The sequence below is a fragment of the Callionymus lyra genome, chromosome 14 (assembly GCF_982586985.1).
Source record: "Callionymus lyra chromosome 14, fCalLyr1.hap1.1, whole genome shotgun sequence".
NCBI lineage: Eukaryota > Metazoa > Chordata > Actinopteri > Syngnathiformes > Callionymidae > Callionymus > Callionymus lyra.
This window is the reverse complement of record NC_141831.1, coordinates 15767463-15784534: the sequence shown is the minus strand read 5'-3', so window position 1 is coordinate 15784534 and position 17072 is coordinate 15767463. Positions and strand designations below refer to the sequence as shown.

Here is a 17072-nt window from a genome sequence, read left to right as displayed (position 1 = left end):
ATTCATCAATCCAGCTAATCAATTGGTCTTTCATTACCCTTGATTATTCAACCATTAATATATCCTTCCCTCTATTGATCCCTCTATCCTGACCCACCTTTCATACAGCATACTCCCCTCTTTATCCTTCATATATCGGTTCTATAAATCCATCTTTTCAACCACCGACCAACCCTCGATGCATCACATACTGTAATGTATCTCTTTGTCCATTCAAGAATGATCCAACCAGCCTTTTATCATCCATTTATCCAACCTTCCCATCGATCTCTTCATCTACCATGTATGAATCAATATGCAACATTCGTCCACTTATTTATGCATACATCCATTATCGTCCTTCATCCATCCATCATTCATGATCTCTCCATCCATATTTTTCTATTTTCATCGCCGCTACCTGCTTTATGATAATCATTTCGCCCTCTATCAATCTCAACGTTCGCCTTTTATCCAACGCTCACAGGCTCCCACTAAATCTGAAAAAGAAGAAAAAAAAGGAACAGTCACCGCTTTCAATTACCCTCCGAAAAGATGATTAAGACACTAATGAAAGCGCGCGAGGGCTGCGTCTCTACGACCGTCGTAAAAAAGCCCGTCACTGCCTCTTAGCCACGGTACTACGCCGGGCCTTGTCTGCCGGCTCCTTCTGACATTAACAGGATATGCCTTTCAAATATCATGGCCTTTGGGACTGGGTCAGGGATACTATAAATAGAAGGTTAAGACTTCATGATAGTTTGGCTTGTGTGAGTGATAACTGGAAATAGAGCGAGGGGTTACAGGGAGTAGATGCGTTTGCGCTGCTCCGGGCTCCTGAACAGATGCGAGCTACACTCAGATAACTAAGCTATAGCTAGTCCTAGCAGCACTTGCAGTGCCTTGGCGACTCGCTCTGTGTTCAGGGGTGGGGGGGGGGGGGGGTGGCAAAGCTAACTGGGATTTTACAGAGCATGGACGATGAACATCCTCGCGCCAATACGAATGACCTTTTTTTTTTACGCAGCGATTTTTGAAAACCGCTCCCATTCACTATGTTAATTAGCGGATATTGCCGAGCTCGGCATTTTGTCTGCAGCAGAGATTCAATCCGCCATCTGTGAACCGACAGCCTACCTGCCAACAACAAGGAGAAAAACTAGTTATCCGGCGCAGCTGCCAGACAATATCAGCGGCAAGCCTCTCCGTAGTCATAAACCGACTCTTTAAATAAAGTTCTGCGGTTTTTATATGGTAACTATTGGAAATAAAACAAATATCCTCAAGAACTGTAAAAAGAGAAGGGGGAGGAGAGAAGATATTATATTCAGGCAGATTACTGCCTTTAGAATTCATGAAATTATTAAAAGAATCATAATTGAATAGGTTTTGAATATGCTATTAATTAAATCATGCAATTAGCAAAAATGTCCTTTCCTGTTATGCAACGCTACAGTTTAAAGTTCGTCGAAAATTGATATATTTGAGTTTTAATTGGGGTGTCTGTTCCGCTTGTGCCCCCTTACCCCTCCACCAGTTGAATTGCTTCCCCCCTCTGAAACCCTTACTGAAAAGGGTCAGTAATCTACATTATGTTTTAGTAGTTTAAATTTCCAAACCAACTTGGTTTAAACCCATGTGTTCTCTCAAGGTGACCCTAAAGCCCGAAAACAAATGTGTTTGTGGTATCCATTGTGTTGACTCCGAGTCAAAATAAACACCCTCCACCATTGCATATGCATTTATGGAAGCCAGGTACACATTTGTTTTCTGACCTTTGGGTCACCCTGACACTGAAATAACAGAAGGGTTAATCATAAAAGGATTTATCTAAATATTCTGAAGTCTTTTGTGGCCCCTTGCAATTCTTAGTAAGTGATTGATATGGTTTAAAACTAAAAAAGGGGTCTGGAAATATAACAAATTATTTTTTAAATCTATATATAGTTTAAATTGCAGCCTCAATTTAGGCCTCCTTGCAATTTTTGAATTGATCTTTAATGGAAATCTCCCTTACTTAGTATGTAAAACATATCGTTTTAAATTCATTACATTTTGACATATTTCCATGTGGGTCTCCTGCCCCCCTTTGTGCCCCCTTTCCCTTCCACCAAAACAATAACCAAGAGGTCAGTATTCTACAAGATATTTTTAAGCAGTTTATGTAATCAAAATTGGATTTAATTGAAATTTCCACCTTCCTTTGCGCCCCCTTGCTATTGCTAAAGTATCTGAAATCGTGGACATCTGTATTACAAAGTATGTAATAGATATGATTCAAATCTAATCAAAATTAGGCATGTTTTAATTCTCATAAGGGTCTTCTAGCCATATTTCCACTGCCTTACAGTTGACAAAAGGAACTGGAATTATCTAAACATTTGTAACGTACTATGCAATATACGGAATATGGTTTGAATTTTATTTAAAGTGGACATGGTTGAATTGTCTGCCTCAAAGTATGCCTCTTGCAATTGGTGAAAGAAGATGAAATTCTGGATATATCCCTTACTTATTAGTATGTCTTTTTATTTTAAGTTTTTTTTTTTTTAACATACATTATATATCAAGATAATCCATCATAATTATTGTGATATTATCAGACCTGCTTGCAAAGGAAATCCCCGGACATCGCAGCTCAGTAAAATAAACTCCATTTCGCCACATTTTCTTCCCTCTTCATTGTCGCACGTATCTATTGATCAACTTGAGAACAAACCTTGAGATCACAGTGTGAGGCTTTTAACTCTTGTGCAGAAGACAACCTTGCGAAGGTTAGACACGAGGAAGTGACAAACGCACATGGAAAAGAAAGAAAGAATGACATCCATTCGTCATTGAAAACTGGGCGTTCTGAGAGTTCCTGCCAGACATCTGCTGCAAGTTATACTGGTCTTTAATTCAATTTTAAAAAAAATAAAATAGATTTTTATCTTAGTGTCCTCTTTTGTTCACCTTAATGGTCTCTAAAAACTACTTATATTTCAATTGAGCAGCGTTTTTTTTTTGAGGAAAGATTAGTTTCTTTAACGCTCGACATGATCATCCATATTGTTGCCAACCTTGAAGTAGTACTGATACTGGTACCTTCACTTCGACACCACTAACTGTTCGATCATTTTAAAGATACCACTATGATGAGATCAATTTTAACAAAACGAAAATGAAATTTCACATAGTGGCAATCTTAAGTTCATTTTTTCAGCTTCAGTAATCTTCCACTCGAAGTGGTTTTCTTACAGAAAACATGTATACAAATATTTGTAAGTGCAAAATAACATGTGCTAAAGTGAAAAATCACTCTGATGTTCACTGCCTTCATCACTTTATACTGAAAAATCCACATGTTTTAAGCATGTTTCAGGGACTACCAAAGCATCCCTGCTTCTGACAGCCTTCTGTTAGTATTTAAATTCCGAAAGCGGCAGTCCCCCTACCTCCAAATATAACCCCCCGACCACTCCCTCTGCGTAATATTCATAGCCGTGCCTTTAAATTGCTGAACCTGATCCGGTACCGGCGGTTGGCGCCTCTTCTCTTGTCGTGTGCGTGTCCCGGGTTTTCGAAAAACCATCGTTCTGTTTACAACCGATCTCAGCTTCCACTGCGCCACCATGTCCAAACCGTTGTCCGATCATGACCGGAAGAAACAGATCTCCGTGCGCGGCCTGGCCGGCGTGGAGAACGTGGCCGAGCTGAAGCTCAACTTCAACCGGCACCTGCACTTCACGCTGGTCAAGGACAGGAACGTGGCGACCAAGCGGGATTACTACTTCGCCCTGGCCAACACCGTGCGGGACCACTTGATCGGCAGGTGGATCCGAACCCAGCAGCACTACTACGAGAAGGACCCGAAAGTAAGTTTGCAACGACAAGAATAAATCCGGGGAATGTTTTTCCGACAATTTTTTTTTAACCACAAATATCACAACATCTCTCAGCTGCACACGAGTTGACATCCGTGTAATGCCAAGTCATGACATTTAAAGTAGACGAGGGCTTCTGGTCTCGGCTTCCATTCTGTGTGTTGAAACATTAAACCCCCCCTGACCTTCTGTTACCCTCCCGTCCACCATAAAGCCTCTACTAGGTGTCACACGAGAACATGCCACTTAAAGGTCACACAAGGTCACCGAGCTATCTATACAACCGAAGCCATAAAAGAAACAATAGTCGGGAGGGAACAGTACGAGGATTAAAAAAAACTGCAGTTTGGGCCTCATTATTGCTCAGAAAATGTCCCACAAAAGCTGCGTTTAAACGTCCCCTGCAGGAAGATTTATCGCCGGAATTATGGATAAGTCTGCGCCTCCATCAACATCGAAGGGATGCTTCCTCGCACGTCGCGGCTTATTCTTCTGTCACTTATGTGCCAAATCCCTAATGTCTTAGTCTCGGCGGAGAGACGTTGACTTGAAGTATCTAACTCATTTCAGAAAAATGCTTAATCAGATGCAGACGGGCAGAATTTAAGGCTGATCCAGTTTCTACCCCGAGCTAAGGTAGAAAAAAGATGTCGGACAAAAAAAAAAAAACAACAAAGTTAAGAAAATTAGCTAAAAGAAAGAAAGAAAATGTAATTTTAATCATCAAATATTCCCCGTCTATATTACTATCTTTTATTTTCGGAGCCACTTTTAGTTCCACTCTGGCCTTCAACTCCTCGAGGTAGAAGTATCAGTCACAGACCGACCTTTACAGCGACCTCTGCAGGGGCTATTTTTTGCTCGCCAAAATGTTGATGTTATGTAATCCTCAAAGCAATCTAAACCTCGGCCCCCCCCCCCCCTAACGCTCCACTGCTGCCCGCAGCCCCCTCCTCGATGTCAGGATAGAAAAAAAAAAATCCCAAATGGCAAAGGGTAAACACAGACTCAGGTGGCACATTTCTCCACCGCAAACCACGCAGATAAATAATTAAACTCGGGGATTTTCTGAGCCGTTGTTGCATTTGTAATGTGACTTTCATCTCGACCAGTTTGTTCTGGTATTAAACAGTTTGCTCACAATATATTGACCAAAAAATATGTTTTTTTTTCCCAATAATCCCAGCGCGTGTACTACATCTCCCTGGAGTTCTACATGGGACGCACCCTCCAGAACACCATGGTCAACCTCGCCCTGGAGAACGCCTGTGACGAGGCCACGTACCAGGTGACGGAGTGAAAGAGAACTTTTACAAAAGGCAGTTATTTTATGGAATAGTTTCTGTATTGAAAGGTAATTTAAAAATATTCAAATGTATACCTTTTTTTTTTTCTTTTATTTACACATACAGTTTAATATTCTCATTCAAATAATTCAAAAATATAATTTCCAAATCCAATATTCTTTAATACGTAGCCTTGTAAATTCAGTTTAAAAAAAATGTATTGAAATCGTTCATGCTTTGGAACCCGCCATTATGAATTGACGCATCAGTGCTTCGGTGTCGTCATGTGATCATCTGCGCGTTCCATGATTGGCTAAAGGTTTTATCGGTACTATTGGTACTATTTTTATTATGGCCTGTGAACCCGTTGTTCCTACAATTTTATGTTGAATTTAAAAAGCTACAAATTTAAATAAAAGGGATTAAGAACATTTATTTTGCATTATTGGTATAAGAATATCAAATTCTACTGTATATGAATGAAGAAAATATTCCATTTAACTTTTCAATATAGAAATTACTGAAATAAATTGTTGAACAAATTGAACGCTAAAAAAAAAAAAAAAACATTTCAACAAAAGTATTTGAAGTTTAAAACCAGTAAATATTCTGACGTCTGAGTCTAGAAAGATCCAAATCCATGATGAAAGGGACCGCCAATGTTTAGACTCGAATTTCCGGTAGAAAGATTTTTAAATAAATACATTTTAAGCAACAGCAGTTAAAAAACAAAACATGGCGATTAGCTTAGTTGCTAATCAACTTAACTCCATTGCTTTTACGCTGTTGCTTAAAGCATATTTAGAATAAGATATAATACTAAATAACACAAAACATATGGTGTCATTTTACATTATATTACATTTTAACATTTTAACAAATATCTCTGCAGTTGGGCTTGGACATGGAGGAGCTGGAAGATATGGAGGAAGACGCTGGATTGGGAAATGGAGGACTCGGTCGCCTCGCTGGTTAGCCTCTTATTTCTACCATATTATTTTAATCTTATTTAAAAATATGCATTCTATTGTTGACTACGATGTAAATGAAGTGACTTGATTCACTGACTGACCCTTTAACGTGTCCGACTCAGCCTGCTTCCTGGACTCCATGGCCTCCCTCGGACTCGCCGCCTACGGTTACGGAATCCGCTACGAGTTTGGAATCTTCAACCAGAAGATAGTCAACGGATGGCAGGTTAGAGAAACCATTCATCGCCATCACTCACTACTGTTGTTTTTTTTCTTCACAAGATCCAGTCCAGTTCTGAGATTCTATGTCGTCATAAATAATGTAAAGCACATGTATGAATATTCCATCGTGTAGGTGGAGGAGGCAGACGACTGGCTTCGCTACGGCAACCCCTGGGAGAAATCTCGCCCCGAATACATGCGCCCCGTCCACTTCTACGGGAGAACCGAGCACCACCCCGACGGCGTCAAATGGGTCGACTCTCAAGTGAGACGGCGATTTAGTTCATTTCCATTTCATCCGACGACGTCATCGCTTCATTTACGTTTAAGGTGGTGTTGGCTCTGCCGTACGACACCCCGGTGCCCGGATACAGGAACAACGTGGTCAACACGATGAGGCTGTGGTCGGCCAAGGCCCCTTGCGACTTCAACCTCAAAGACTGTACGTTCCCGAACCTAACCTCAAGTTAGCAACTAAGCTTTCGCTGACGATTGCAACCTTTCATTCCAGTCAACGTCGGTGGCTACATTCAGGCCGTCCTGGACAGAAACCTGGCTGAGAACATCTCCCGAGTCCTGTACCCCAACGACAACGTAAGAGAAATAGTCACTTGACCTTTGTAGCGTTTACCCCAACCTGATTCAAGATTTACCCAATTTTTACTTAAAAAAAAAAAAAAGAGCCTTGAATCCTCACAGAAAGCTTCCACTGGAACTATATTTTAAATCCGAGTCAGGACCTGACCACCGTGCGTCGACTCCCCACAGGCAGCCGGGATAGCATCTGGGAGATAACGTCTGGCTGCAGCTATTACTCATGTCAACAGTGGAAATGTATGGCTTTTGGAGTGGGAAGAAAACGTGGGGTCTGTCCCAAGACTGGTCGCTCTCTATAAAACACAGTCGAGGCGAAAACATATTTTTAAACCTTATCAGAAAACATTGACGGATATGAGATTTGAAATTGTGTTTCTACAAGTTAAAAATCATGATTTTTGTCAATATAAAATCAAAACTTAAATATTATAAAGTTATTTTTGATCTGATATTTCTAAACCACTGTTGATATTAAAGATCATGTTAAGATGTTATAGATCTACATAACATTTATCTATCATCATTGATGTCTGTCCCGAATTTGGGGTCCGTGGGCCATTTTTGGCCAACCACATTCCATTCTGTGGCCCTAATGTTTAATAACGAATGGAACTCTTTGTTGTGTCAAATGCTTTATACATCTTGTTTAGTCAAGATTAAAAAAATATTGAATTAAATAAACTGAAAATTAAACAAAAACTGGTGAAAATTCACACCAAAACACATACACAAATCAAAAGATATTAAACATTGAATATAAATCAAATTTGGAAATATGTAAAAAAAAAAATTAATTTCCTTTTGGCAGAATTTGTATTTAATACATCAAGAAAAAGGTTTTTTTCATTCATCAGAATGTTACACCACTGAAAAATGGTAACACAACCTTGATAAATTATATACTTACAAATACAGAAGATGCTTTTTCTTACGTGAAAAATATCCAACAATTAATCGCCATCTGTGAAATATGTACAGATTTAATACAATTTATAAAAGCAAAAAGTATTTATTGGTCCCTCTGAATTATTCCGACAAGTACAAGAAAATACAGATTTTTCAGGTCAAAGGTATATAGGTTTATGTTGTCGTCTGCCCTACGATGTACTTTAACCGTGTCAAAGGTATCCCTCTGCCTCTTGCCCCAGAGAGCTGGGACATAATCTGGCCTCCTGCAACAAGTAGTTAAGAAAACTCTAAGAGTATAATAACTTCTATTCCTCATATTATAACAATGTAGTAAAGGCATTACAGTATGAAAGTGACAGAAAAAAAACAAGGAGTTCTGATTGAAATGTATCGTTTCACGAACGTATAATCAACTGTCAAACACATGGAAGTCACCACCGAGTCTGCTTGCTCTAGTGAAAGCATCAAATGTGTGTCTTTGTCTTTCAGTTCTTTGAGGGGAAGGAGCTCCGTCTGAAGCAGGAATACTTTGTGGTGTCTGCCACCCTGCAAGACATCATCCGTCGCTTCAAGGTCTCCAAGTTCGGCTCCAGGGAGATCACTCGCACTGATTTTAGCAAACTGCCTGACAAGGTGAGGCAGGAAGACAAGGGAAAAAAAAAAAGCTATCCAAGATATTTTCTGTCTAAATGAAAAGATTAGCGCCCGATATTCTCTCCGCGCCTTTGTTAAATTGCTTCTGTCACACTGCTGGAAGTATAGCAGCGGGGTTATTATTCCCTCGGAAAAAAAACAGTCAAAGAAGCCATTTTTGGGGGGTATTTTCTAATTCTTTTTATTTAACTTTGACAAACGCAGGTCGCGATCCAGCTGAACGACACTCACCCAGCCATGGCTATCCCTGAGCTGATGAGGGTTCTGGTGGACCTGGAGAAGCTGCAGTGGGACCAGGCGAGTGTCTGCGAATAAACCTCCAGATCTTCCAAGAGTCATTTAAGAATTGTTAAATATATTCGTCGTTTTTCCAGGCCTGGGACATCTGTGTCCGCACCTGTGCCTACACTAACCACACTGTCCTGCCTGAGGCCCTGGAGCGTTGGCCTGTGGATCTGTTTGCTCATCTGCTGCCCAGACACCTGGAGATAGTTTACGAGATCAACCGACGCCATCTAGAGGTGAGAGGCGATCATTGCAACGTGCTGTACAGCAGATGCAATGACCTCTGACGCAGGGAAACATCCGTTTATAAAGGTTAAATCTCACCAACTGTTTAGGATTCAAGTGTCAGTATGAAAGCTAAATTTAGACGGATAACGAGTAAGAAAACAAAATTAAGTTAAAAGAAGGATTAGCTTGTCTTTAACATATTTACATTTTGATTAAATGATCAGGATTATGTTTGACATCCTGTAAATGACCATAAATAACATTAGAAAATGACAATATGTCCAATAGTTGGAGGAGCTTTCATGGATGATGATGTTTATGATATAGTGAAGAAGGGAGGAGGTATGTGCGATAGCCTGGACTATATAAAAAATAAAAAAAATATGATCATGAGAAAATAAAGCATTAATATTGGAAGAAAAAAATAAGTTTGGGTAAAAAATAAGGAATAGATTTATTGAATACCGAGTTTCTTTTCAATCAATACATGTCTGGGTAAAAAAAAAAAAAGTGAATAAACAATGTAAATACAACAGGAAGTCAAATATATTCTAAATATTCTTTAAACTTCAATGTCGGTTTCATAAAACGGTGTGCTTTAATAATTGGCTCCGAGCCATTAAATCAAATTAAACATCAGTTGTTTTTCACAAAACACAATCTACTTAGCTCAGAAAAAAAGATGGCACTGTGTCATGAAGCCTTGTCGTCTGTAACATAAGATCATTTTTAAAGCTAAGCATCGCTTACAAAGCTACAAAAATGGCGACGCCGTTTCATGAAACCTCATCACTACCTCTGATCACGTTTTATCTCTGGCGAAAACATCAATTTGTACGATGAGAATTTATAGTTTTAAAGACGTATTAAAATGACTTATTGAATCAAAGACAATGTACATTATCATCAAATATAAATATAGGATAACAAAAGAGAAAATGCTTAATAATTAAACATTAAAAAAATGGTGTTTAACAATATTAAGATGTCTTGTTAACTAGAAGTACATGCAGCCGTGCAAGACTAATTGAGGAATCTTGTTATTTTTCTTGGCTTTTGAGAACATTTTTTCCAAACAACCTCTGTCTTAATGAGCCGGGTTGACCTTTATTTTCTTAACAAGGGTCTTCTCAGCATGAAAATTAGAGCCATTAACAGGCGCTTTGATGTCGTCTTATTTGCCAGAGAGTGGCTGCCAAGTATCCCGGCGATAACGATCGCCTCAGCCGCATGTCACTCATCGAGGAAGGAGGGCAGAAGAGGATCAACATGGCTCATTTGTGCATCGTCGGGTCCCACGCCGTCAACGGCGTCGCCCAGATTCACTCCGACATCCTGAAGGCAACTATGTGCGTTGAAGTGAGGCGGGCGTGTGGCGCGCTGAATATAAAAATAAGTGTTCATGGGGTCTTTTTTTTTTTTTTTGCTGCAGCTTCAAGGACTTCTACGAAATGGAGCCGAACAAGTTTCAGAACAAGACTAACGGCATCACCCCGAGACGCTGGCTGGTCATGTGCAACCCGGGCCTGGCTGAGGTCATCGCCGAGGTCAGGAGCGGTGATAAAAAGAAAAATGTTCATTTTGATGTCATGCATCTTTTTTAACGATTGTCTTTTTTTTTTTTTAAAACAGAAAATCGGGGAGGAATTCATCCGCGACCTGGACCAGCTGCAGCGTCTGCGTCAGTTTGTCAACGACGAGGCTTTCATCCGGGACATCGCCAAAGTCAAGCAGGTGAGCAGACAGAAGGCTTCAAATGAGGGTCTCTGCTTATTATAGAAACTAAATAAAAAAAACATTTAGACTTCAATTGCGTAACACAACAGAAACAACAAACTCAAAAGAAAACTCATATTTTCAATGTCTAAAATAGAACTTATGCAACTGAATCGGAAGACTTGCACGGAAAGCGTGGCGCCACAGAAACAATATCGTCAACTTCCCCACCAATGTTAATAGGATCGTTCAGGCAGGAAAGAAGTTATAAAAGTAAAGTACAGTACGTCAAGTGCATTATTTATTATTATTCATCGCTTTTAACTAGGGATCCACGATACAATCCGATCGGTCTGATTATAAATCGAAAAGTTGGTTTGGGCATCTGTGAAAAAGGTTAAAGGTCGATCTAGGCAACGCAACTCTACGTTTGCTCTGACGTCACATGTCATGCTTCTAACAGCATCAACTCTTCAGTTTTAATGTTTTAATGGGAGGAAGTCACGCGACTAGATTCATGTCCACTTACTTATTTAAGCCTCTAAAGGAGTCTCACGACTACGAATATGAGCAGAAAAAGGAAAACTATTAAGACGAAACAAAGCCGTTCAATTATTCTGCAGAGAAGAGGAAAAAGGCTCAAGTCGACCACAGAGTTAAAAATAAATGGAAAAGTGGTTGATTTAGATTTATTTATTTGTTTATTAAGTTGATTTTTTTTAGATATACAGTACTTCAAAAAATATATATATATTAAAGGCCATTTTATTGAAAAAACGTGCCTGGTGTTTAGTGTTCTTCAATAAATTGTCACTTTGTTTATAGTTTAGAAAACAGACACAGGTTATAGAGTAAACAAAGGTGACAATTCAAATGTATTTTCTAAAATAAGAGGTAAATATTTGAACACCTTTATGAATAAAAAACAACTCTGTAGTTTTATATTCAGTTATGTTTTGCTTTTTATTCAGAGCACAGACGCTGTTATCTGGGCAAGAAAGTGAATATTTGCACCAACACATCCTCCGTGAAAAAGAGTCTCGCTTCACTTACTTGACAACATGGTCGAATGGAGATTCATTTTAAGGGTCCAGAGTCAACAATTTATTTCATACTGAACTTGTTATCAGGACTTCCGTGTCGATTTAATCCGCTAAAAGCCAAAACAGCTGTTTTCTGTCCAATTAAATCTTCTATTCAAACTTAATGGGCGGGTTTAATTACAAAGAAAGAAGCTCATTGGTTAATTTTCTTACTATAAGAATGTCTCGTCCAATCATCTCTACCTTAATACATATCTCTTCCGGGATCTTGAGGTTTAAATAAAGTTGTAGATTTATTTATATTGACGGAATAAAATAACAAATTAAAAGTGATGCGAAAAGTGACGTTTTATTGAATTCATTATTTTTATTTAATTTATTAATTTTCTCCACTTTAATAAAAGTAAAGTCTCAACAGGGATTTAGATTTTTTTTTTAAATTATTTAATGTTGCCTGATTAAAATAAAAATAAATTAAATAAAAGTCGAGTTCTACTTTGTGTTGATAAATTATCTGCTTCTCTTCTCTCAGCTGCTGACTCTTCATTATATAGTGGATCAGACTCCTATTGACAACTTACTGACCTTTTAATTTGAAAATCGATTTCCGTCTGCCTAAAGCTCCTCCGGGTCAAGAGTCAGTGTTTTAAGATAAGATAAGATTAAGATCAGGAATCAAATTGACTTCCTTCTCATCTACATTAAAGAAATAACTACATTTTCAGCGCAATATTCAGTCGCACCACCAGATGACAGAATATTAAAGAATAACATTAGATACAATCTAAATAAGATACACTTGTTTCTGTTCTTAATAGGAATACGACAAGAAAGATAAAAAACTTTGAAATGTTATTTTAACATGACAGTGTTAGTAAAAGATCAAACAAATTTCTACTGAGATTTTTTTCTATAGTGACACTCTTTAACCAGTTATGGGAAATTGAAATATTCTCAGGGGCCACATTTTCTACAGTGGCAGTTGTTAGGAGTCATCGAGCAAAAATAAAGGAGCGAAAAGTATAAAATCCAGATTAATATTCTTGAATGATTATGTCATTGTATTTTTTAAACATTTTAATCTGTTATGAAAGCAATGATTTTTATACAAGTATATATTTTGATAATCACTGAAATATTTTTAAAGGGTCAATAATACTCATAAGAATGACAAAAGCCCTAAAAGAAAAATCCTATAGTTCCCTATATTTAGAAACTAGTAATTAATAATTTAAAATAAAAAAGGGCTTTGTGAAGCATCTTACTTTGTGCAAAAGTTTGCTCCAATGGATCTTCTTTTCAACGACAGGAGAACAAGTTGAAGTTTTCCGTTCACCTGGAGGAACACTACAAGGTGAAGATCAACCCCAACTCCATGTTCGACCTCCAAGTCAAGAGAATCCACGAGTACAAGAGGCAACTGCTCAACTGTCTACACATCATCACCTATTTCAACCGTGAGACGCACACTATCAGAGGCTCGATGAGTCGAGCAGGTTCATAACTTCCTAACGTCTCAGGTATCAGGAAGGAGCCGAACAAGCAGTGGACTCCAAGAACCGTGATGATCGGAGGAAAGGTTTGTAGTTTTTTCGAGCACTATTGTTGTTGCTTGGTCAGCTCTAGAATGAGTCTTGCACCTCCAGGCGGCTCCTGGATACCACACCGCCAAGATGATCATCCGTTTGATCACGGCCATCGGCGAGGTGGTCAACAACGACCCGGTGGTGGGAGACCGTCTTAAAGTCATCTTCCTGGAGAACTACAGAGTCACACTGGCGGAGAGGGGTAAATCCTACTTATGGCGCCAAACCTTCTGCATGCTAACCACCTGTGTGCTAACCTTCTATATGCTAACCTTTTGAATGCTAACCCACTATATGCTAACCTACTATATGCTAACCTTCTGTATTCTAAACTACTATATGCTAACCTACTATATTCTAACCTTCTGTATGCTAACCTGCCATATGCTAACCTTCTGTATGCTAACTTACTATATGCTAACCTTCTGTATGCTAACTTTCTATGTGCTAACCTTCTGTGTGCCAACCATCTGTATGCTAACATACTATATGCTAACCTTCTGTATACTAAACTACTACATGCTAACCTTCTGTGCTAGCCTTCTGTACGCTAACATACTATATACTAACTTTCTGTATGCTAAACTACTACATGCTAACCTTCTGTGCTAACCTTCTCTATGCTAACCTTCAGTATGCTAACCTTCTGTTTGCTAACTTTCTGTATGCTTACCTTCTGTATGCTTACCTTCTGTATACCAGCCTTCTGTATGCTAACCTTCTATATGCTAACCTTCTGTATGCTAAACTACTATATGCTTATCTACTTAATGCTGACCTACTATATTCTAACCTTCTGCATGCTAACCTACTATATGCTAACCTTCTTTATGCTAACCTTCTGTATGCTAACCTACTATATGCTAACCTTCTGTATGCTAACTTTCTGTGTGCTAACCTTCTGTGTGCCAACCTTCTGTACGCTAACATACTATATGCTAACCTTCTGTATACTAAACTACTACATGCTAACCTTCTGTGCTAGCCTTTTGTACGCTAACATACTATATACTTACTTTCTGTATGCTAACCCACTATATGCTAACCTTCTGTGCTAATCTTCTGTACGCTAACCTACTATATGCTAACCTTCTTTATGCTAACCTACTGTATGCTAACCTTCTTTATGCTAACCTACTATATGCTAACCTTCTATATGCTAACCTTCTATATGCTTACCTACTATATGCTAACCTTCTTTATGCTAAACCACTATATGCTAACCTTCTTTATGCTAACCTACTATATGCTAACCTTCTGTGCTAACCTTCTGTCCCTGTCCTCCCTCAGTCATCCCAGCCTCTGACCTGTCGGAGCAGATCTCCACAGCTGGAACTGAAGCTTCTGGCACCGGCAACATGAAGTTCATGTTGAACGGCGCTCTGACCATCGGAACCATGGACGGCGCCAACGTTGAGATGGCAGAGGAGGCCGGAGACGGCAACCTCTTCATCTTCGGCATGAGGGTGGACGATGTTGATGCACTTGAGAGAAAAGGGTAGGATGACCTTTTTTTTTTTTTTAAATCAATCCCAGATCTAACTCTGAGATCCAGGATCGGAACGATACCAGGATCGGATCAGTGCATCCCTAGTTAAAAGTCTGCATATAGTGCTTTATATAAAAAATGCTCTGGCTGTAGTTTACTTTTAAAACTGTTTCCCTGCCTCAAGGATCCTATCAACATTGGTGCCGCAGAGGTAAAAAAAAATATCTAGATCAAAATGCAAAAATTTGGATTGTTAAAAGCTTTAATTAGTGCATTATAGAAGTTTTGGTATAGTTGTATTAGAAGTATATATTTTTTTAAATTTGTTCTATCTATCTATTACTGATTTATTTTACTGAGTACACTTTATTATATATATCTTTTTTTGTTGACTTCACTTTTTCTATATACATCCACCGTTATAAATATGTTATTTTTTATTAATTTATGAAAGAAAATCAATCACTTTAATAAATAGTCTTTTTATTTAAATATATATACATCTACCTTAATCTTTTTTACTTTGTACTTACATCTACTTTGATAGTTCTTTTTCCAAAATATCGTCATTTATGATTTTTTTTGGTAGTATATTCAACTACCTTCATATATTTTGTATACTATTTATATATGTATGTGTGTATTTATATATATATATGGTTGTTTTTTCCCATCTCGGGGTTATGACCTTGGCTAGCGCTCTGCTGTTTCCAATAGCCTGCCCGTTAATGCCTCCGTCACCATGGCAACACGCCTCTGTTTTCTCCGCCGTGATCATTACTTCCCTCTCTCAGATACAACGCTCAGGAATACTACAACCGTCTGCCGGAGCTCAAACAGGCCATCGACCAGATCGCCGGCGGCTTCTACAGCCCAAAGCAGCCGGACATGTTCAAGGAGATCGTCAACCTGCTGATGCATCACGACAGGTGAACACACCTGAGGCGCCGCACGTGGATCTTCATGATGGGTTTTTGAACAACAACAAAAAATTGAACAACTCTGTTGACACTTCACAGGTTTAAGGTCTTTGCCGACTACGAGGACTACATCAAATGTCAGGAGGAGGTCAACGAACTCTACAAGGTACGTCCGCGACTCTTAAACGTTGAGCGTCACAAAAGCTAATTCTCACGATCCCCCAGAACCCCAAAGAATGGACCAAGAAGGTGATTCACAACATCGCCGGATGTGGCAAGTTCTCCAGCGACCGCACCATCGCTCAGTACGCCCGAGAGATTTGGGGGATGGAGCCCACTCTTGAGAAACTCCCGGCCCCCGACGAGAAACCCTAAAAAAAAACCTCCTGACTTTTCACCTACTTGCACCACATCAAGAACTTGTACAGAACCACGGCGAGGGCTGATGTTTACGGTTCAAGTTCTTGGCTGAACTGCATCCTTCCACCAGAACCAGCTGCACAGCTGTTCCAACAACCCCATGTCCACCAACACCCCGACTGCATGCAGTGGCACTCAGATCTGGAAAAAGAAAGCTTGGTTTTTGAGTTTGTCTCCAGATTTTTCTAAGTGATTAAATAAAACTTTTAAAAATCCAGAAAAAGTTTGATTTTTTATTATCATCATCTTGATATTAATCATCATTAACCTTTTATAATGCTAACCTTTTCTTTGCTAACCTTCTGTATGCTAACCTACTGTGTGCTAACCTTCTGTATGCTACCTTTTATATACTAACCTTCTGTAAGCTAACCTACTGTATGCTAAACTTCTATATGCTAACCTTCTGTACACTAACCTACTATATGCTAACCTTCTGTATGCTAACCCACTATATGCTAACCTACTATAGGCTAACCTTCTGCATGCTAACCTTCTGTATGCTTACCTTCTGTCTTCTAACCTTCTGTATGCTACATTTTGTATGCTAACCTTCTGTATGCTAACCGTCTGTATGCTTACCTTCTGAGTTCTAACTTTCTCTTTGCTAACCTTCTGTATGCTAACCTTCTGTGTGCTAACCTCTATGCTAACCTACTGTATGCTACTTTGTGTATACTAACCTTCTGTATGCTAACCTACTAAATGCTAACCTTCTGTATGCTAACCTTCTGTATCCTTACCTTCTGTATGCTAACCTTCTGTGTGCTCACCACCTGTGTGCTAACCTACTATATGCTAACCTTCTGTATGCTAACCTTCTGTATGCTAACCTTCTGTATGCTAATCCACTATATGCTAACCTACTATATGCTAACCTTCTGTATGCTAACCCTCTTTA

The 17072-nt window shown here is 39.0% G+C and overlaps 1 protein-coding gene across 1 annotated transcript; it reads left to right on the top strand.

Annotated features, from left to right (window-relative positions):
* The first annotated feature begins 3578 nt into the window (after positions 1–3578).
* On the top strand, positions 3579–16195 carry pygma (phosphorylase, glycogen, muscle A). Its single transcript, XM_087807861.1, has 20 exons — positions 3579–3836; positions 5032–5133; positions 6024–6102; positions 6225–6328; positions 6458–6589; positions 6655–6766; positions 6836–6918; positions 8320–8463; positions 8689–8781; positions 8859–9005; positions 10183–10346; positions 10430–10544; positions 10630–10731; positions 13066–13213; positions 13277–13335; positions 13403–13544; positions 14633–14840; positions 15626–15760; positions 15851–15917; positions 15977–16195. The coding sequence occupies exons 1-20, from the start codon at positions 3594–3596 to the stop codon at positions 16124–16126; spliced, it is 2529 nt and encodes an 842-aa protein (XP_087663987.1). The 5' UTR covers positions 3579–3593; the 3' UTR covers positions 16127–16195.
* The last annotated feature ends 877 nt before the right edge of the window (positions 16196–17072 follow it).

Coding starts and splice junctions, on each gene's coding strand:
- pygma (XM_087807861.1), top strand. CDS start 3,594: ATGTCCAAACCGTTGTCCGATCATGACCGGAAGAAACAGATCTCCGTG. Junction 6,103..6,224: donor AGGACTCGGTCGCCTCGCTG/GTTAGCCTCTTA, acceptor TGTCCGACTCAG/CCTGCTTCCTGGACTCCATG. Junction 15,918..15,976: donor AGGTCAACGAACTCTACAAG/GTACGTCCGCGA, acceptor ACGATCCCCCAG/AACCCCAAAGAATGGACCAA.